This window comes from Citrus clementina, unplaced genomic scaffold (genome assembly GCF_000493195.1).
Source record: "Citrus clementina cultivar Clemenules unplaced genomic scaffold, Citrus_clementina_v1.0 scaffold_8, whole genome shotgun sequence".
Lineage (NCBI taxonomy): Eukaryota > Viridiplantae > Streptophyta > Magnoliopsida > Sapindales > Rutaceae > Citrus > Citrus x clementina.
Window position 1 is genome coordinate 8,999,166 of NW_006262022.1, and position 22,656 is coordinate 9,021,821.

At 35.3% G+C, this 22,656-nt stretch overlaps 1 protein-coding gene and 2 pseudogenes across 1 annotated transcript; all 3 read right to left on the reverse strand.

Annotated features, from left to right (window-relative positions):
• Positions 1–5,732: 5,732 nt before the first annotated feature.
• On the reverse strand, positions 5,733–7,328 carry LOC18034067 (annotated as a pseudogene).
• Positions 7,329–19,169: 11,841 nt separating this feature from the next.
• On the reverse strand, positions 19,170–19,724 carry LOC18034115. The gene is made up of 2 exons (XM_024179759.1): positions 19,560–19,724; positions 19,170–19,451 (listed from the first exon to the last, which is right to left on the reverse strand). The coding sequence occupies exons 1-2, from the start codon at positions 19,722–19,724 to the stop codon at positions 19,170–19,172; spliced, it is 447 nt and encodes a 148-aa protein (XP_024035527.1).
• Positions 19,725–20,316: 592 nt separating this feature from the next.
• On the reverse strand, positions 20,317–21,084 carry LOC112096330 (annotated as a pseudogene).
• Positions 21,085–22,656: the final 1,572 nt, after the last annotated feature.

Here is a 22,656-nt window from a genome sequence, read left to right on the forward strand (position 1 = left end):
CTATACCTCGATTTTGAAATTCGTCCCCAATCTGAATCAAAATAAACCCACTAAATAATCTTTGGTGGATATTATGAATGGCCCATCCAACTCGGCGATTCTGATCAAGACCGTCACTTCGTTCGAGGGAGAGCCTAACGTACAATTTTCCACTGCAGAAATTCAAGTAATGACCATTCCTTTCAAGCTGACATTGGTAGGTAAATTTTCCTATAATATACCCAGTATGGAATTAATTCGTAAATTTTTTAATACTTTAAGATTGAAGGGAACTTTCAAGGTGTCCCTTTTAGATAATCGACATGTGTTAATTCAATTGGATGTTGAGGAGGAGTACTCCCGCCTATGGGTTAGGAAAACATGGTACATCAATGGGAGTGCCATGAGAATTTTTAAATGGACCACCGATTTTTTATGTTTCTAGGAGTCCCCAATAGTCCCAGTTTGGATTTCATTTCCTTACTTGCCTGTCCACTTCATGCACTATAAGGAAGCATTATTTTCTATTACATCAGCTATTGGTAAGCCATTGCGAATTGACCAAGTTATTGCCTCTTTAGCTCACCCTTCTGTAGCTAGGGTATTAGTGGAGTATGATGTCACTCAACCTCCATTGCCACATATACGAATCGAAGTAGGAGATTATGAATTTTGGCAGAGTATAATTTTTGAAAAAATCCCACTCTACTGTGCTACCTGCAAGCACCTTGACCATACCATTGAGACGTGTTATGTGGCCAATTCGGGACACCGTCCCCAGTGACCCAGTGACCCAGTGGGAATTGGCAGACCAGAATAAATAATAAGAAGTTAGAAGTTTTGCCCACTGATACTCTTCAACCCTTGGATACTTCATGACCTGAGTCGTCCATCACTAAGCAGATTGCAGATGCGGGGTCTCTGATTGTACATACGAAGAACTGAGCTAATGCTACAAACTCTACCTCCATTCAGGAGCTGATTGGCTAGGATGTCACGACTCATGATTCTAGGATCCGAGAACCAGGTGAGTATAATACACATCTTCATCGAGCATCCAACACATATTTTAGGCTTTACAATTGTTATACTGATAATGATGATAGTTCTGATGATCAATTGGCAAATAATGACCATTTTTGTCTGCTCCTGAGAATTCTAAGAGAATTGACTCTAGCCCTAATTTAACGTTGTCGGTCATTCAAAAAAGGGCATTAAATTACTTGCTGACCGCAAGTATTGTAAGAGATATTATCACCGTTTGCATTAGTCTTTTTCTTCTTATGTTAGGCTATGGCTAAATCATTTCGTTTACTGTTATATTTATTTCTCTTGATTGGAGGTTTTGGTTTATGTCCCCCTCCTCATGTATTTTCATTATCTGTTCTAAATAATAGGTAGGGGTCCTACCTAACCCCCCACCATAGAGTGGTATTGACTTAAAAAAAAAAACCTATGGATTTACCAAACTTAAGACTCTCACTTACAGTTTATCACCATATAGTTTATCAACCTTAGACTGAATCTACTTCTCTTGAATAATTACTACCCCTCTTGATCCACGATCATCAAGGCACTTCGCAAAGTGATCAATAACAATTCTTCAATTTTTCAACGTCTAGTGATCGAAGATCCACATAGACTCTCCACAGAGATGAAAAGAAGATAAGAAAATAAATCAACACAACATGGTGCGCCAAATCTGGATTCTCTAGGAATGAAGCCAAATTTTGCTTCTCTGCTTTATGCTATGTGTTGTGCGATCAAAACTTCAATTGTGAAAATACCTCTCTTTATATAGAAACTAGAGTTTCACCAAAATAGCAAGTCTTGAAAGACTTGGATTCTTTCCAAATAAGAGTTTCTTTCCTCTTATAATTCCTATGAATCTGAATAGGAATAAATCTGATCTTTTTGTCTTGCTTGTCTCCCAAGAAATATCTAGAGCATTTACTGACTTCCTGTTTGAACCAACTTCTTGCTCTTAAATAGATCTCATGTGCCAATTATAGAATCCCGCCATTAATTGACTTGCTAAATTAGACATCTAATTAAATTAGGACACAAATATTCCTAATAAATTGGAATCTCACTAAATTAGGGAATTAATAAATTAATCCCTATTACAAGATATGCAATAAATAAACTTACAATTTAACTAGACTTGCCATAAAATGCCAAGTCTATAAATAATGACCTTAACAAAGACAATTAACAAATTTCTCATCATCTTCATTGTCAATAGGTTTTACAATATAGCAACAAAACACCAAAGTTTTCATCCCTTAAGAAACTAAGCATAGCCTGTGCCCATAAAACATAATTGTGCCCATCTAATATGGCTTGAATCGGCTGTGGGACATCTAATTATTCCATAATAACAACCAATGAAAGGAAAAAGAGACAAGAAATAAAAAGAAAGCAAACCAGAGAGACACAAATCAACCTCTCTCTAATACCAAGTGAGAGAATCAATAGAAAATCTATATTTCACTGTTCTTGTATGTACAACGCAGGGCCTTTATATAAGGGTTACCAGGAGCTTTCATAGGAATAGGAAAGAAATAATACAATTATAGGAAAGAGATTATATAAATAATAAATATAATTATACACACATATATTGAGGATTCTAGAATCGTGATCTTGGGAATTCACAAAAATCATTTCACAACGACACAGTGGTGGAAAGGTGCAAAATAATATAACTTCAAGCGGAGTTCAGTTTAAAAAAAATTAAGAATTGTGTATGTTTTTAAAAAATACGAAAAAAACAAGTGGCCGGTGGATAATTTGTCTTTTACATTTGAGGGTAAAAAAGTTAGTTATACAATATTCTGTTAGTTTTCTTACGGTCTCCAACGGAAGTGGAAAGTGAAAGAAATGTAACTTCAGGTGATTCCAGTAAAAAAAAAGTTTATGTATTTTTTTTTAAATTGGAAAAACCAGGTGGACGGTGGATAATTTTCCATAAAATAAAGGCGGAGAACAGCATTACTTAGACAACACAAATTTTATATGGAAACTTTCTCTATTAAAGAAAAAAATATGGCCAAAAAATATGACTGTCATGAACAACTAGATTGAATTCACTATCTAATGAATTATTACAGCCAAACCACATTCTCTTAGTATTTTTATCTTTGATCCAGATCCCAATTACATTAAAAAAATATGTTACTCATAAAAACTCCGTGATAAATAATGTTAGGAAGTTTTGATTCCCACCCAAATTCTCTGCAAAATATGTCAAACAAGCATCTAAATACAATAAAGGTGGAGAATAATATCAATCACATAACACAAATTTTACGTGAAAAACTTCTTTATCAAAGAAAAAATGTATCCATCAAGAATGACTAAATAATATCCATCATGTGTAAAATTGTTATAACTAAACTACATTCTCCTAATGGTTTTCTTTTTCTTATACCATCCAAATTACATACAAAACATTTCTCAATCATACAACAATATTACACAATCTCACAAATTCTTTATTTAAGTTTTTGACTAAATTGAACAACTTTATATTTTGTGCATGTTAAGACTTGCTTAAATATTGTCATTGGGCACTTATCTATCAGCTTTTGGGCCACGCCGTTTATCCAATACAATTCGAAGTCAAAAGTCAAAAGTTCGATTTCCTCAATGTTCTGGTCCGACGATTCTATTATTAGGCTCTTACCTTATGTTATTAGGCTCTTACCTTATGTTATTAGGCTCTTACATTGAGAATGTTCTAGTTACACAATCCTGTTATTAGGATCTTACTTTATGCTTGTGAGACAAGTAGTTTCTCTATCTGTGCACAACTTTATTTGCCAATCTCATATTAAGCTATTAGGCTCTTACTCTAGGACTCTTATACCTTGAGAAAGTTTTAGTAAAACAATACTATTATTACGCTCTTACTTTAGCCTCTTTAGATAAACAATTTCTCTATCCGTACGTAACTTCATTAGTGACACCAGACACAATAGATGAGAAAGCACAACGTCACACACCCAAGAAATTACAAGCTCACCACCACAGCTAACAACAAAAGGATACAGACAAATATTCACAACCTAAAGTTGTTAAGTTAAGGATACAGAGCTTAAAACACTTACCACTCAATGGAATCCACCAAAGAGATACAGAGTTTGATAATAGCTCAAAGTTCATTTAATTTCCAAAATTAATCTCTTTATTTTGGTTACAACTACATAAGCTTAAATAACTTTCTTGGAACAATCCTCCAAGCATAGATATACTACAAAGAAACCCTTCAAATGTCTTGACTTTAAAGACCAACATTAAAGCTAGACATTAATAAAACATTGGTATGCTTAAAACACAGCAAAGAGCATTAAAAAAAAGTCCAAGTCCAGAAATATTCTTCTTGACTCAAAACTGAACAGCCTGTACTTAATTGATCATAACTTATTGTAGAAAGCTCCAAATTTAGATTAGTAAAATTCATTGGAAAGCTAACAGAAATATCTTTCCAATGATGTATGGCTCGAAAATTAATTTGACCTCATACAAGACAGTTTAATTCCCAAAGATGCCCCTTCGGAACAGAAATTCTGCTCACTTGATTAATGTAAGAACTTGAACTGTACTTGGTATAACTTGAATACCAAATATTTCAAACACCCCTGTGTTAATTAGCTAATTTAATCTGACAAATTACATTTTAACAATTACATTTCTGCAATATATCTTGCTTCCATTTCTATTAATTCATTATTTAAAGATGTCGTTGGTGTGGACAAAATCATACAATTGCCAAATTAGCTAGCTTGATGACTTGGACTGATATTGTATATACCATGCAAAAAACTCAATATGACCCTGCATGCATATTGTTTTACGCAAGAAAGACAAAACCATCGCGCAAACATTTAATGGATAATCGCACAATTTCAACTGCTGAAATAGGAAAAAAATCATCCTCACTTGCAAAACTAGTACTGATTAAATAAGATTTATTAAAAGATATATATAACGATCCTTTGTTATATTCAAAGTTATACATATTTTGCTTAAAATATTAATCCACTCAAAAGTGATTAAACAAGCTGAATAATTAGATAGATGCTAATAAATTATAAGAAGAGATAATATAGTTCGGAACCCTCATTTTTTTTTCATGTGAACAAACTTTTAAGTCGTGCAATTTAATAGAGTCAGTTTTTAATGCTATTAAACTGCATGACTTTATAGTTTATTGAAGATGAACTCTGTTAAGTTGTGTGTCTACATAAAAAAAAGGGAAATTATCATTCCTATACCCTAAATTTGTATTTTTATCAAAAATACTACAATACTTTAAGGGTGTATCAATCGTCCACTCTAAATTGACAAAAGGTATCCGTCGTCCACTAAACCGTTACCTGCCATTTGAAAGTTAACGGAACAATAACGAATTGATGATTTTACCCTTGAAAATTATCACTTGTATACCCTTAAAATCTCTCATTATCACTTATATACCCTTAAATTATCACTTGTAACATATGAAAAGACTAGATTATCCCTCTGACGTCATCATATTTAAATGGCAACTAACGGTTTGGTGGACGACAGATATATTTTGTCAACTTAGGGTGGATGACTGATATACCTTGAAAGTGTTGTAGTAAATTTGATAATGGAGTAAACTAAGGGTATACGATTGATAATTTTCCTAAAAAAAAATGAGAGCGCCCACGCCTGAGAATAATTACACACACATGTACACACACATATAACTAAGCACAAAGCGCTTTATATATTGGCTACGAACTATAGTATAGAACTAGATGGCAACAAGGACAGCATGAAGGGGTTGAGGCTTCTGTACGGTGAGGCCAAATTTATCTTCCATGTCCATGTTGTGGTCATCAAGCTTCCAATCAAAAGAGTTAATAAGTGAACCCAACATTAGATGTAACATTCTGATTGCCAATGGTAAACCAGGACAAATTCGTCGCCCAGCTCCGAAGGGAATTAGCTCAAAATGCTGGCCTTTGAAATCAGCATTTGACCCTAAGAACCTTTCGGGAATAAAAGTGTGAGGGTTGTCCCATGTGCTTTCATCTCTGCCAATAGCCCATACATTGACAAAAACTTGTGCACCTTTTGGCACCGTGAAGCCTGCAATTTCAACATCTTTTGTGGCTTTGTGGGGAAGTAATAAGGGAGCTGCAGGGTGCAATCTCAAAGTTTCTTTAACAGCAGCTTGTAGATAAGGTAGCCAAGTGATGTCAGATTCCTCAATTGGGTTACACTTGCCAACTGTTTGTTCTAGCTCCAATTTTGCTTTCAATAAAGCCTCAGGGTTGTGGAGTAGTTCTGCCATTGCCCATTCCATTGTACTTGAAGTTGTGTCATTCCCCGCAATAAACAAATCCTGGTATACGAACACTGTTATTTAACTTGTAATTTGTACTAGAAATTAAGAAAAAGGAAAAGAAATATTACCGCAAAAAAGTGCTTGAGATGTTTTGTTTCAATCTCAACACTCTTCTCTTGGATAATATTGAGAAGAGTATCTAATATATCTTTACATTCGGTGCTAATACTGCAACCATGTTCTTGTCTATGCTTCAATCGTTGATCAACCAAGCGATCAAACACCTCGAGCATCTTGGCACTATAAACTGTGATGCGGCACTTTATCCCCTGCAGATCAAACTTTTTGAGAAGAGGAAAATGGTCGGACAAGTTAAGCTTTCCTGCTTCTTCCAAGATACCAGAAACTGTATCCTTAAACTCTCGCTCGTTGGGATTAACCAAATCAATAGAAAAATTTGTGTTGGATCACAAATTAAGTGAAGTATTGAAAGCAGCTTGGCCAACATCTATTGCTTTACCCGCACGGAAATTGTCTTCAACATGAGCAAGAAGGTCTTTGATTTTCTTGCGCCGGAGCTCTTGATTGGCATCGAGTTTCTGACTAGTGAAAATATGCATGTTGCTTATTTTTCGAAGATTTTTCCACATTGTTGAAACTGGAAGCCAGGCCAAACTGAATTCATGGTGTGGGAAGGGCAGTGACAAGACTGCTTCAGGGACCTTTCGATCACAGAATGATAAATCATGATTTTGAAGGATGGCTTTGGCCATGCTTGGAGAAGAAACCACTACTGTGATCACCTGGCCAAGTCTTAGACTCATTATGGGCCCATGAATCTTGGCAAGCTTGGTCAGTGACTTGTGAGGTTTAGCACCCAGCTCCAGAAGGTTTCCGATCACTGGATAAGGCTTCGGTCCCGGTGGAAGTTGTTTGTGTCGCCCTCTGGAAACGAAACTTAAAGCCATCACCCAAACCAATGTGAATACAAGCCACAGTATGCAGTTAATTAACAAATCCATCTTTGAATTGAAATTGATATTTTGATTTCTCTTTATTTGAAACTCTCTTCAATACCGTCCCTGCACTTTCTTTTATAGTAGTACCTGGACTCTGGAAGTTGCTTTCACTACTGTTTCACTTCTATTTCAAACACATAACTAAATAAAGTTTTTTGAGTCACGTCACTTTCATATTGCTGGTTCCTTGGGTAATTTGGTCTTCCTAAGACAAGCATTTATTTTGAGTAGAAAGGTCCAATGAGCTTGATCGCAAGAGATTTGAGTTGGAGTTGTTTCCGATCCCCAGGATGTCAAAAATATCCATCCTCAGTAATAACCAACCTCCGGATGAGGCATACTTGAACTGGACTTCACTTGATAAGCTTGGATTTAGTCTGGAATTCAAATTTTATAAAAAATATATAAAATATGTATTATTTAAAATAATTATATTTATTTGGTGGACCCAATTACATATATCTAGGGATGGCAATTTTTCCCGATGGGATGGGATCCTGCGGGATCCCATCCCATTTGGGACGAGATTGGGACATATTTTTGTCCCATAAAAAAATTTAGGGACGGGATTGGGACATTTTTTTATCCCAATTACATATGCGGGACGGGAGTGGGATTGACAAATTCCGTCCCATCCCGTCTCATTACTGATTAAGAATGAAAATTTTTCCAATTGGGATGGGATCCCGCAGGATCCCATCTCTTTTGGGACGGGATTGAGACATATTTTTGTCCCAAAAAAAATATGGGGACGGGATTAGGACGTTTTTTCATCTCATTTGCATATACGGGATGGGACTGGGATTGGTAAATCCCATCCCATCCCGTCCCATTGCCAATATCTTGAGATCGAGTTTACCTTTATTTGAATTTAATTTTGTTTTAAGACTAATATGAGCTTGTTTTGTTTGTTTGTTGTTCTCTATTCAGTTATGTCTGTTGTTCTCTATTCAGTTATGTCTGTTGTTAGTATTACTGCTAACATTAATTCTATTCCTATGCTAAATGACTCTAACTTCAAGTCATGGCAAGAGAACCTCTTAATAGTTCTCACAGTCATGGATCTTGACATTGTATTAAGGGTTGATTTTCCCCCACCTCTTGCGGATGAAAGTACCCTTGATGACAAGAAGGATATTGAAAGGTGTGAGAGATCAAATCGCATGTGTGATGATCATAAAGAAGACCATTCTGGAAGCATTTTGGGGTTTAATGTTTGAAAAGCAACTACAACTAAGGAGTTCCTTGCAAAACTTGAACAAAGGTTTGTTAAGAACGAAAAGACTAAAATTGATATGCTCTTAACAAGCCTAATTTCAATAAGGTATAAAGGCAAGGACAAAAGTAAGAAAAAGAACAAGAATAAGAAAGCTGCAGATACAACACCTCAAAAGAAACAGCAAAAGAAATCGGATGATTCAAAAGCTGTTAATTAATTTTTTTACAGAGTTGAAGGTCACAGTTTGGTTTGTTTTGACATTGATTTAACTTCAGTACTTAGACACACGTGGTGGATAGATTCTGGTGCAACAACTCACATCAGTATGTTTATGCAGGATTGTTTGATTTATTGAAAGCTTGGTGATGGTGAAAGATACATTTATGTGGGCGATGCAAGACTGTTGAAGTTGAAGCAATTGAAAAATTCATATTATTATTGAAGACCGGATTTTATTTGGATCTCGATGAAACATTTATTGTTCCGTCTGTTAGATGGAATTTGATTTACATTTCTGCTTTGAACAAATCTCGTTATTCTTGTTTATTCGAAAATAGAAAATTCAGTTTCTTTCATGATTCAAAACTGGTTGGTTCTAGTTCTTTGTCAAGGAATGATAATCTTTATCTGGTTGATACAATTGCTTCATTTAATGAATCCTTGTAATTTATTACATGAAGTTTAAAGAGAAAAATAACCAATGAGAATTCGGTTGTGTTATGGCACAAGAGATTGGGTCATATATCTAGACGGAGAATAGAGAGACTTGTGTCAGATGAAATTCTTGAACCCTTAGATTTCATAGAGCTTGATATTTGTGTTAACTGTATCAAGGGAAAAAAAGTAAAAGGAAATTTGAAGTTGATAGGACTTTAGATGTCTTAGAACTCATACATACGGACATTTGTGGGCCATTCCCTGTGGCTGCTTGGAATGGTCAACAATATTTAATAACGGCCATAGATAATTTTTCTAGATACGGCTACAAATGTCTCCTTTATAGAAAGTCACAGTCCTTGGATATGTTCCAAAATTTTGAGGTTGAAGTTAAGAATCAACTTAGCCAAAGAATTAAAAGCATTAGATCTTACCGTGGTGGTGAATATTATGGCAGATATGATAGTTCAAGTGAACAACTATAGGACCGTTTGCTAACTTCCTAGAGGAATGCAGTATCATCCTACAGTATAATATGTTAAGTTCACCCAGTATGAATGATGTTGTTGAAAGACGAAACATGATGCTTAAGGATATGGTGAGGAGTATGATAAGGTGCTGTTGGAAGACAAAAGATGAAATAAGACACTTAAAGATATGGTGAGGAGTATGATTTGTCGTTCTACCTTACCAGAATCACTCTAGGGAGAAGCACTTAAGACTCAAGCGTATATCTTTAATAGGGTTCAAACTAGAACAACTACCAAAATCCCTTATGAGTTTTGGACGAGTAAGAAGCCTAGTCTAAAGCACATGCATGTTTGGGGATGTCTAGCTGAGGCAAGCCTTATAGGCCTAATGAGAAGAAACTAGACTCAAGGATGATGAGTTGTTATTTTATTGGATACTCTAAATGATTTAGTTGGTACAAGTTTTATGATTCCAGGACAAAGCTAATTTTCGAGTCGGGAAATGCATCGTTCTTTAAGGATGTAGAGCTTGTAGAGAGGAGATACGGCTAGGGACTTTGTCTTTGAAAAGGAATATGTTGATATTCCCATATGTATTATTGGCATTGATTAAGGTCTCATTCCTGACTTTACTGAAGACACAACAAATCAAGACAATGTTAAAGAACCCCCATACAAGAAGTTGTTTCAGAAGAACAAAGTCTAACACCTCAAAAACCTATGCCATTAAGGAGATCCACTAGAGAAATGAGAAGTGCAGTGTTAGAAGGCTACATTGTATTTCTCCAAGAACATGAGGTAGACATCAATGTGATGGAAGATGATCCGATTAATTTCTGTCAAGCCATAGAAAGTTCTAACTCTCAGAAGTGAATTGATGCCATGAATGAGGAGATGAAATCCATAAAGGACAATGATGTATGGGATATCGTCCCATTGCCAAAAGGTACGAAACCTATTAATTGCAAATGGATATTTAAAACCAAGAGGGATTCAAAAGGCAATGTAGAAAGGCACAAGCCGTGGTTTATCGCAAAGGGCTTTACGTAGAGAGAAGGCATCGACTATAAAGAGACTTTCTGTCCGGTTTCTTTGAAAGACTCTTTCAGGATTATAGTGACATTGGCGGCGCATTTTAATCTTAAGTTACATTAGATGGATGATAAGACAATGTTTCTCAATGATGATATTGATGAGATAATTTATATGATTCAACTAGAAAACTTTGTGTCCGGAGACCCAAAGAATATGGTTTATAAATTTAAAAAATCCATCTATGGGCTCAAGCAAGCATTCGACACTGGTATTTCAAGTTTAATCAAGTGATCATCTTATTCGGTTTTGAAATGAATTTGGTCGATAATTACATATGCCACAAGTTCTGTAGGAGCAATTATATTTTTTTAGTTTTATGTGTTGATGACATTTTTTTTACCAGCAGTGATATAGGATTATTGCACAAAACCTAGAGATTTCTATCTAAGAACTTTGAAATTAAATATCTTAGTGACACATCTTTTGTATTAGGCATACAGATACATCGGGATCACTCCGGAGGTATTCTTGGATTATCACAAAAGAAGTATATCAAAACTGTTCTCAAGAGATATAACATACAATTTTACAAATCAGGTGATACCCTTTTGGCTAAGGGAGACAAGTTTAGTTTTAATTGGTGCTCTAAGAATAATTTTGAGGAAGAAAAATACAGAAGATTCCTTATGTGTCAACAGTAGAAAGTTGGATGTTTACTAGTTTTGTACGCGACCAGATATTACGTACATTACAAGGATGTTAGGCAAATATCTAAGTAATCCAAGAGTAGACCATTGGAAATCAGCCAAATAGGTCTTGCGATACGTATAGAGAACAAAAGACTACACAGTCACATATCAGAGGTCAGATCAGCTTGAGATCGTTAGGTATACTAACTCCGATTTTGCTGGGTGCCAAGATAATATGAAATCCACTTCGAGCTACACTTATCTACTAGCTGAGGTGTTGTCTCCTGGAAGAGTGCTAAACAATGTCTTATAGCCTCTTCTACGATGGCAGAAGAGTTCTTAGCATGTTATGAGCCATCCAATCATGAAATATGACTGCAAAATTTTGTCACGGGAGTTTGTATAGTAGTTGGTGTTGATAGACCACTCAGATTATTTTGTGACAATAAGTCAACAGTGCTTTATTCCAATAAGAATAAGAGATTGACAAAGACGAAGTATATAGACATTAGATTTCTAGTTGTTAAAGAAAGCGTTTAGAGTAAACAATTTTCTATTGAGTATATCGGCACAAACTCCATGATTATGAATCTACTTACTAAAGGATCGCCACCCAAAATGTTTCATGAGCATGTTGCTCATATGAGTGTCATGTCATTAAAAGATATTCATTTTAGCGGGAGTTTGTGATTTTAGATGCTCTTATAATATAGAAATTTTTTAGTCATTTCAGTTTATAGATGTTTCAGGTTATTTTCTGCATAAATAAAGTTTTAGTTTATTCATACTCTGATTTTAGTTTAGTTTAATCTCACTAAGGTTTAAAGGTGGACCAATTGGAAATAGGCATGTGAAGATCATAATGCATGAAATTTTCATGCTGCACATCCACATCATGATCCATGTCATTAAATGGTATTGGCATAATGGCCATTGATGGGTCGAGTTACGATAATTATAACGAAGGTCATTTTGATCCTATATTAGTATGATTGATGGACCGAATTGGTTGTAGATACATTTCAGTATTGACAATAAGGTTGAGCTCATACGGTTATTTTTTGCAAAGCATCATTATAAAGTTACATATAGAGTCCAAGTGGGAGATTGCTAAATTTTTAAATCTAGCATTATTCGATTCTTAATCCAACATTAGGCTTATATGTGAATAATTATGTGTTGCAGACTATCATATAAGGTTAAGCCTAATTAAAAGTTATCTATTAAGGTTTTTGATATTATGGGCTTTAATGTATCTAATAAGGTGTGAGCCTTTAATGTATAAAAACCTAATGATATTCTAATTCTATGATGGATAGAATTATGAATACCTAATGACACCAGGAAACAGCTGTCTATATAAGTGGTTATGGTCCCCAAGTGATAACTCCATGAATGAGAGTTATCATTGTTGTGCAAATTTTATTGAACTCGCAAGTGCACGAATCTATTGTAGTATAGATCAATGGTGACAAGTGTCGATCTCACGAGGAGGTGGATTTTAATTATATGTAGAATTAATTTTGTAAATGGGTGGTTGGATGTGGTGAAAATGATTTGGATTATCCTCAAATTGGAATTGAAATGGCGAGAATAAATTGAAGAGTAATCTATTGAGATGACGTACTTGGGTATCTGGATCCGTATCAACATGCATCATGGACTAAATAATCCTTATTAATGCCAATTAAATCATGAGGGGGGAATCCACACCTCATGAATCACGCTCTAATCAATATGGTGCGAAGGGCTTATCGTGCCAAATAATAATAACCTTGTACTAGGGGGCCGGTGAAACCAAGGCGGTACTAGACAAGATTAGTATTATTTGTCGACGAGAAGTCAAAACATCCACAAAAATTAGAGGGGAAAAGAAAGTAAATTTACCAAATAAAGCCCATGACACATGTTGAGACTTCACCTTCAACCCAAGCTTGAAAGAAAATTAGCTACTTATAATTGAACTAGGGGTAAAATGGAAATTTATTAAAATACGTAGAAAATACAAGATGGAGAAGGAATTACAGAAAATGGATCCCAAAAATGGATTCAGAGATATCAAATTAGGGGGGAGAGGCCCCATTTTTATAGATACATGGAGTAAATCATGGCCATCGGATTAAAAACAGTTTGGACGCTCAGGATTGCGCCACGTCATCAGTCAATAGTACGCGGTTTGACCACGCGGATGAACAGTAACACGGTTTGACCCGGGTTGAACAGTGACGCGGTTTGGTTGAAAATAATCCTGTGTGATGCATGTACCGTATGCGAGATTTTTCGTCCACTGATATGCTGCCACGTCACCATCAACAGTACATAAGAATTTTAGCCCAACAGGATCGTGACACCTCATCAGTCAATGCCACATCATCGGTCAATGTCACGTCATCGATCCGTCTATGTGAACAGTGTCATGAACAATACCGTAGACAGTACCGTACATGTGAATAGTGTCATTTTTCCTTTTATGCTCCTCCTAAGGTTTTCGACCTTCCTGAGTTCAAAAGTGATGTCTGTTTTTCCGTCTGATCTCTCGTTTATTGTGAAATGACCATGATGCCCTAAAATACATAAAATACTTAATTAAAATAAAACACACATAATTAAATTACAAGAAGCTTAAATACATAAAAGTAAGGGTTGTTAGTAAGACTTGAAATGTAAAATGACGATTTTTTCCTTTATAAATATGCATTTTCTAACACTCAACAATCATAACATTTCTAGACCTAAATTAATATTACTTGGAGAGTTAATGGTGAATTTTTATCCCATTCTTATTAAATTTTGCATGAGTATAATAATTTGATGTGTTTTAGATCATTTTTAGCTTTGATTAAATGTGATATTGTAGGTGACCAAAAAGCTCATGCTTTGTTGATGGATGATGTAGAAGAGCGACTACATTGTTGCAGTAATGAGCTTGTAGGAAACAACAAAAGACTTATCTGTATATGAGCAAAAACAAGCCTAAGCTAGAGAAAATGTTAGAGCACATGCTGCAGCAATCCAGGATTGAGTACAGACAAAACTGTCTAGGCTATTCACGCGATATTTGACAGATTCTGCTGCGGCCATTACTGCACTACCACTGTCAAGTGCAGACAAAATAATGGTAGGCATGATAGGTAATATAAAAAGAAATTTGGCCCTAGAATGCGAAGAATGGACAAGTGTCCTCATGACTTTTTGGATTGCCCTAATCCCAAGTTATAAAGGAGCACATTTTAAGGAAACACATTAGAGATATATCCATTGCCGTCACACACACACACAAGAAAAAAAAAAGGATTTCAAAGCTGTAACAAAGGGTATCTCATGGAGAATGAGAGAAACTTAAAGACTAAAGCGTGACACTTTGGTCCTTTTTATATCTCAACTTTATTCTTATATTTTTCTTGTATTTTCACTTTGATGATGTATTTCTTGGCAAACACTTATGTTTTTATTGTTTTAAAGCTCATCATGAGTCAAACTCTAATAATAGGCATGCTTTTGTTGAGATAAATACTACACCTTCTAATAAAATTTTAATAACTAGCAGGCTGAATTCAAGGTTTGATCACCATTGACAAATTTTGATATTTATCCTTTTTCTGGTTGGGGGGGCGGGGGTAGAAACAACTCATTTGCTTAAAGAATGATAAACACAACTTTTTTCTCATAGCCTAAAACTTTGTTTGGTGACAAACATTGCGTGGGTAAACTAAACGTTTTTCACCACAAAGTTTGGTGTCTTATATTGAAGTCAATTCCAATATTTTCCAAAACGTGCAAACTTTTGGCCGCAAAATCTATATCATGGCTAGAAAATTGTGGCAAAAACACCATATTCTCAAATGAATTAAACTTCTTGCAAAATGCACGCATATGGCACGCAACGTATGGTAGCACCATTGAAATATCCTATTATCACAAAAGTTAAAATAGGAAATAAATCATCCAGGACCTGCAAAACTATTAATTTTGAAAGATAAAAAACTAAGGATTAAAGAATTTTGAGGAAGAACAAAGAAAGATATGTGGGAATGCAGAACTAGAAATTCTTTTTTTTTATGCATTAAGCTTACAATATATAATAAAAATTGAGAAACTAAGTGACCGAGAATCAAGCCATAAGCTGATACATGTTGAACAAACTAACAACTTCCTAAAGACTAGGACAAAGTTAATTTATTAACAACTGAAACATAAAATAATTATCCAAAACGTGAATAGCTTTGTAGTCCCAAGTGCAGCTAACTAACACTCCTCCATGCACTAGGAGCTGCAAACTCCAAGTCTTTGCCTAAGAAGTTGGAACTTGTTTGCTGGCAAAGATTTTGTGAAAATGTCTGCAAGCTGATCTTCAGATCTGCAATAAATGAGGCTCACTTCTCCTTCATTCTACACTTCCCTTAAAAAAAAGAGTTTGATCTTGAAATGCTTAGTTTTTCCATGAAAAAATGGATTTTGAGAGATTGCAATTGCTGCCTGATTGTCCATAAATACCTTTGTATCATTCAATTGCTTCAAGTTTAAATCACATAACAGTTTCCTTAGCCACAATGCTTGATTCACTGCTAGTAGTGTCGTTAAGGTGCACCAAATTTAAAACCTTACCACTAATATAAATAATTAGTACAGAGCGAGTAAGGATCGATCCCACAGAGACTATGCTAGTTATGTTTATATCAACTCTAAAGCAAGATTTAAAATAAAATAATAGTAGTAATGCCAATTATAAATAAAAGGGCGTTTATGAATTTTTAACTAAATAGTAAGAAATAAAGAAATTAAAACTACGAACAAGAATTTAATAAAAACTCTAATTAAAGGAGAAAGAAATAATAATGATGAAAACTTTGATTAAAGGATCATTCGCCACTACCAAACATGCACATAATATATCAATTTTATCATCAATTTATATTGAAACTATCAATCATAGACAACAATAAGCTCTGTTAGTCTCAATCTTTCCTTAGTGTGTTGTTAGGCAAAACAAGCTCTTCACCTAATCTCTAACCATTAAATAATTTAAAACAAACTCTTTAAATTTAAGATAATGGAAGCATTAAACAAAGAAAGATATTAGGTTGATCTAGGCAATAAACACACAAACTCGGATTATTTAACCTAAGTTATGTTCTCCAATCGAAATCACTGATTCCAACCTGCTATTAATGATTAAAATATCAAGACAATTACGGATCAAGAATTTTAATCTAGCAATAAAATTTATTCAAGTCCTATCTAGTTGGCCACTCAAATAAAACAAGAATAAACCATGAACATTAATTATAGAAGAACATAAACAATCTCAATTAAATAAATTGAATGATAGAATTTAAATTTAATTGCATAGCATGTTTAGGGTTTTGAATTCACCCTCAACCAAAGTAAAAATCTAGCCTAACATAATTGAATTGGGAATAAGAGAACTGATAAAACCAGTCATGGAGATTAATTCAAGCGGCTGCAAATTGTTCAGTTTCTCTTGGTTGCCGATTCTCCTCTGCCCGAATTGCGTCTGCACTCTTCTGCCCGAATTGCGTCTGCACTCCTCTTTTTATTCAAAAGCAAAACTCCCTTTTATATTGCTTGGCCACCGAATCCTATTGTGATTCTAATAACTAAACCAACTTTTACAAGCTAAAGCCCTAAGCTTGCCACATAATTGAAAACAATAAAAGCCAAAAGCTATTGATTTCCTTCCTTTATTCTACTTTGACTTTCCATTCAAAGGCTTAATTAAGAGCTTTGTTTTATGTGCTGCCCACTTTAGTTTTAATCTTCTTCTTTGTTTGCACGAACATGGAGAATTCAATTTATTGGCTTCGGTTTCTTCGAACAGAATTTCTTGCACATCTCCTTAATTACTTCCACAAATTGATTTGATCTTCAATGTTGTCCAATTGTTATTCTTTACGTACTTTTTATCCATAATCTCCAATTAATTCCCTATGCAATAAAATAATTCAATTAATTAAAAATAACAAATAAAAATAACTAGTAATTATATAATTAAGGGTAAAATATGTATATAAATTATGCTCATTAACTGTTGTTGTGGCAGTAACAAATTCGGCCTCTGCAGTAGTCTGAGCTACAATCTCTTATTTCTTGCAGCACCATGAGAAAACTCCTGATCCAAGACTGAAACAATAGCCAGATTTACTCTTCATGTCATTTACAGATCCACCCCAACCATTGTCAGAAAATCTCAACAACTTGAAGTTTTGACACTTCTTGAATTTTACACCAAAGTCGATAATTCCTTTGATGTACCTAATAACTCTTTTTACTGCTCTAAGATGCACTTCACTAGCACAATGCATGAAATGAGAGAGAATACTCACAGGAAAAACAATATTTGGCCTGGTTGTAGTTAGGTACATTAAACACCCAACCATGTTTCTAAAATAGCCTTCAATTTTGTCTATGCCGTCCTCCTTACTTAAGCTTTCCTTGTGATTCATTAGAGTAGTTAACCCCGAGATACCAACCGTGGGGTTGTGCAAGCCTGAGGCAGAGGCATCACATTTATCAAACCCCTGGAAACAATGTCCCTGTAGCTCATTGTTTACCACATAGTCCTCTTGAAATGCCATTATTGTGCCAGGATGCAGGCCTTGGACATCAGGCTGAGGTTTCATCTCTGTAAATCCAGCTAATGGACTGGTGGCATCGTCTTGCTCATCGCTAATTGTAGCAGACGGTGTATGTCATTGGGAAATAATCCAAGACTACCACCTAGTAATGAAGCTGGGGATGGAGTTCTTTGAGGACCCGATACATCTGTGTGGACAAACTGCAACTTGCGAGTGGTTCTCCAGGTTGACTTCAGGAATGGTCTCCTTTTTTGTTTACTGTACTGACAAGGTTGACAATTTGGTAAGTGATCTCCAAAGTTTGTAAGCCAACTGTGAGCTCCTTTGTCTTCATGAGCTGCATCCTTTGCAAGTGACAATGACCAAGTCTCTTGTGCCATATCTCAGTCTTGCTAGCTTTGGTGGAAAATGCAACAAGTTCTTCCTTGATGGGATAAAAAAAAACTTTTTCCTCTCATTCTCACTTTGACAATTTCTTGACCAGTGACATCTTGAATACGACAGAAACTATATTCAAAGATCACTTTAAAGCCTTTTTCAATCAATTGACCTACACTCAACAAATTTTGGTCAATTTTTGGTACGTAGAGGACATCAGAGATTCTTTTTGTACCTTCAGCACTAGTTATGGCGATTGTGCCTATCCCTTTGACAGAAATGTAATCACCATTTTTGATTTTGACTTTAGTAAGGTCAGTTGGCCTCAAATCTATGAAGAGTTCCTTGTCATTTGTCATATGGTTGGTACAACCACTATCAATTAACCAACTTTCAGTTGAACTACTACTTGCAAAACAAGACGCCGTAGAAAAGCTGATCTTCATCCTCTTGATCTGCAACTTGGGCTTTAACTTCCTGCTGCTGAGGTTTTTCTTTGCAAATTGGTGCTTCATATCCAATCTGATTGCATTTGGAACATTTTGCATCGGGTTTCCTCGGTGGCCTTTTCTTCCACAGTGATGGCAAGGAGGGTATTTGCCCTTGAGATTTTCATTTTTGCTTTTGTTGTTACTCGAAGTAGGAGAAACTGAATTTCCTTCTTGGCCTTTCTTCTTTTCCTTTTTGTTTTTGTCAGCTCCGTGATGTTTGGCAGCTAAGGCTCCTTTAGTATTGACATCTTGCCTCATAAGTCTCCTCTGCTCCGGTGCTTGCAAGGAATTAAGTAATTCTGCCAAGGAAATTTTTAACATATCCTTGGTATTTTCCAAGGTTGTAATGTCGCTTCATACCTCTCCGGCACAGTGACAGGGATCTTTTCTACAATCCTTGAATCACTAAATTCAGACCCGAGTAACCTCACTTTGTTTGCAATTCCAAGAAGTCTATCTGAATACTCTTTAATTGTTTCAGATTCCTTCATCTTTTGCAACTCGAATTCCCTTATTAAATTCAAAACCTGCATTCCTTTTATCTTTTCATCTCCTGCATATTCTTTCTTGAGATAATCCCACATAGACTTGGTTGTCTTAAAGGACATAATTCTTGTGAAAATTGTCGATGACACCACAGTAAACAAGCATCCTTTGGCCCTCGACTTCTTCATCTTCTTTTCTTTCTGTGCTTTTATTTATACCATGGTGGGATTGTTTGGAAGTGCAGGAATTTCATAGTCTTCTTCCACTGCTTCCCAAAGATCCAAAGCATCTAAGTATGTCTCCATGTGTACTGCCCACATTTGGTAGTTGTCTCCATCGAACACCGGTGGAGCAATAGAAGAGAAACTGGCTTCGGCTTCCATGATACGTCAAACTCACACACAGATCCCTTAAGAAGGGAGCTCTGATTCCAATTGTTAATTTTGAAGGATAAAAAACTGAGGATTGAAGAATTTTGAGGAAGACCAAAGAAAGATATGCGGGAATGCAGAACTGGAAATTCTTTTTTCTTTTATGCATTAAGCTTACAATATATAATAAAAATTGAGAAACTAAGTGACCGAGAATCAAGCCATAAGCTGATACATGTTGAACAAACTAACAACTTCCTAAAGACTAGGACAAAGTTAATTTATTAACAACTGAAACATAAAATAATTATCCAAAATGTGAATAGCTTTGCAGTCCCAAGTGCAGCTAACTAACAAAAACTAGTGTTCATACATAAGATTTATTAAATGATTTATAATGGTCCTTTATTTTTCAAAGTTTTACATATTATTTGCTTACGATCTATATTAATCCGCTCAAAAGTGGATTAAGTTGGTCAACTAGATAGTTGCTAAGAAGAATGATGAATATATATAGTTATATAACCAATGACAAAGTGCTTTATTGGCTACAACATGCTGGAAATTCACTCCTCCGGGGAAGAAACAAAATTATGGTATGGGACTAAATGGCAAAAGGCACAATATGAAGTGGTTGAGCCTCCTGTATGGCTAGGCCGAATTTTTCTACCATGTCCATATGGCAAATCAAGCTTCCAATCAAAAGAATTACTGAGTGAACCTCGCAGTGGATATAACATTGTGATATCCAATGGCAAATCAGGGCAAATTCGCCGCCCAGCTCCAAAGGGGATCGACTTAAAATTTCGGCCTATGAAATCAACTTCTGATCCTAAGAACCTTTTGGGCATAAAAGAGTGAGCGTGGTCCCATGTACTTTCATCTCTGCTAGTAGCCTAAACATTGACCAAAACTCTTGCATCTTTCGGTACTATGAAGCCTATGATTTCTCCATCTTCTGAGGCTTTGCAAGGAAGTAACAAGGGAATTAGTGGGTGCAACCTGAAGGTTTCTTTGATAACTACTTGTAGATAAGGTAACCAATTAAGTGATGTCTGATTCCTTAATTGCTTTGCCTTTGCCAACTATTTGTTATAACTACAATTTTACTTTAGATAAAGCCTCTGGGTTTTGGAGTAGTTCTGCCATTGCCCATTTTGTTGTAATTGAAGTTGTATTATTCCTCGCATCAAACAAATCCTATTATATCAGCTGTCCTAATTAACTTGTAAAATCTACTAGAAAATAAGAAAAAGAAATAAGGTAAAAGCTTGTTTAGTTTCTATATTTTGAGTTTAGTGTCTGTTTAATCCCTATATTTTTAAAATACCACAAAACATCCTTGCTATTAAATTGTTGGCACCCATGCCATCACTTTTTATTCCTCTTGGCTTAACTTTCACAATATTACTCTCTTACAATAATATTTATTTTTTGGACATTAATAAAAAAACTAAATTACCAATTTAACACCACAAAATAAAATAGAAACAAAACAAATATATATTAATATTTGTGGAACACTCTACTAAGGAGTTAGTATATTAATTTTTTTTAATGTCCAAAAAAATTGGTAATTTAATTTTTTACAATATTAATCTTTTTTAAAAAATACTTCTTACATTATATCAAACTATTTCCTTAAAACTCTCATTCATTGGGATCAACCAAATCAATAGAAAAAAAAATTGTTGGATGACAAGTTAAGTATTGAAAGCAGTTTTGCAAAAATCTATTGCTTTATCCGCACGACAATGTTCTTCAGCATAACCAATAAGATCTTTGATTTTCTTGCGCCGGAGGTCTTCATTGGCATCGAGTTTCTGACAAGTAAAAATATGCATATTGCATATTTTGCTAAGATGTTTCCACGGTGTTGAGATTGGCAGCCAAACTAAATTCGTAGCGCTGGTAGGACATGTTGAGAATGTCAAATAAAATAGCATTGAAGGAAGTTTTCAAAGACATAATCCGCACTTGTCAAAGGGATGATCTGCACTTGTCAAAGACACGATCCGCGCTGAATGGATCGACGCATTTCCTTCCGTATTCACATATGTAATCTTTGAAAAAATGTAGCCTCTGCATCTATAAATAACGCTCAATGTATAATGTTTTATTTAAGAAATGAAAACAAGTTTCTTCGATATGGGCATCTCAACTTTGGAGGATTGGAGCTACTATTCAAGAAGAACATGGTGAAAGGCTTACCATACATCAATCACCCTGATCAACTTTGTGAAGGATGTTTACTTGGCAAGCAGTTCAGAAAGCGTTTTCCAAAGGAGTCAAACTCAAGAGCTCAGAAGCCACTCAAGCTCATTCATATTGATGTGTGCGGTCCATTCAAACCAAGCTCCCTTGGTAAAAGTAACTACTTCTTTCTCTTCATAAATGATTTTTCAAGAAAAACTTGGGTGTATTTTTTGAAGCAGAAATTAGAAGTCTTTGAAGCCTTCAAGAAGTTTAAAGTGGCAATGGAAAAAGAAAGTGGATACCAGATTAAAGCCATGAGATCTGATCGAGGTAGAGAGTTCACTTCCAAAGAATTCGTAAAGCTTTGTGAAGCAAATGGAATTCGACGCCCTTTGACAGTTCCAAGATCCCCCCAACAAAATGGCAAGAAGCATGCTCAAGAGTAAGAGGCTACCTATAGAATTTTGGGCCCAAGCTGTTGCATGTGCAGTCTACTTATCCAATCGATCTCCAACAAGAAGCGTGTGGGGCAAGACGCCATAAGAAGCTTGGAGTGGAAGAAAGCCCGGTATCACCCATCTAAGAGTTTTCAGAAGTATTGCCCATGTACATGTACCAAACAAAAGCAGAGCCAAGATGGATGACAAAAGTGAGAAGTTCATCTTCATTGGCTATGACAACAACTCCAAAGGATACAAGCTTTATAATCCAAACAATGTGAAGATCATGATCAGTCGAGATGTAGTTT

Excerpts from the sequence above, each read along its gene's own strand:
- LOC18034115 (XM_024179759.1), bottom strand. The coding sequence starts at position 19,724 with ATGGAAGCCGAAGCCAGTTTCTCTTCTATTGCTCCACCGGTGTTCGAT. Across the intron at positions 19,452-19,559 it reads TTCCAAACAATCCCACCATG|ACAACCAAGTCTATGTGGGA; the intron begins GTATAAATAAAA and ends ATGTCCTTTAAG.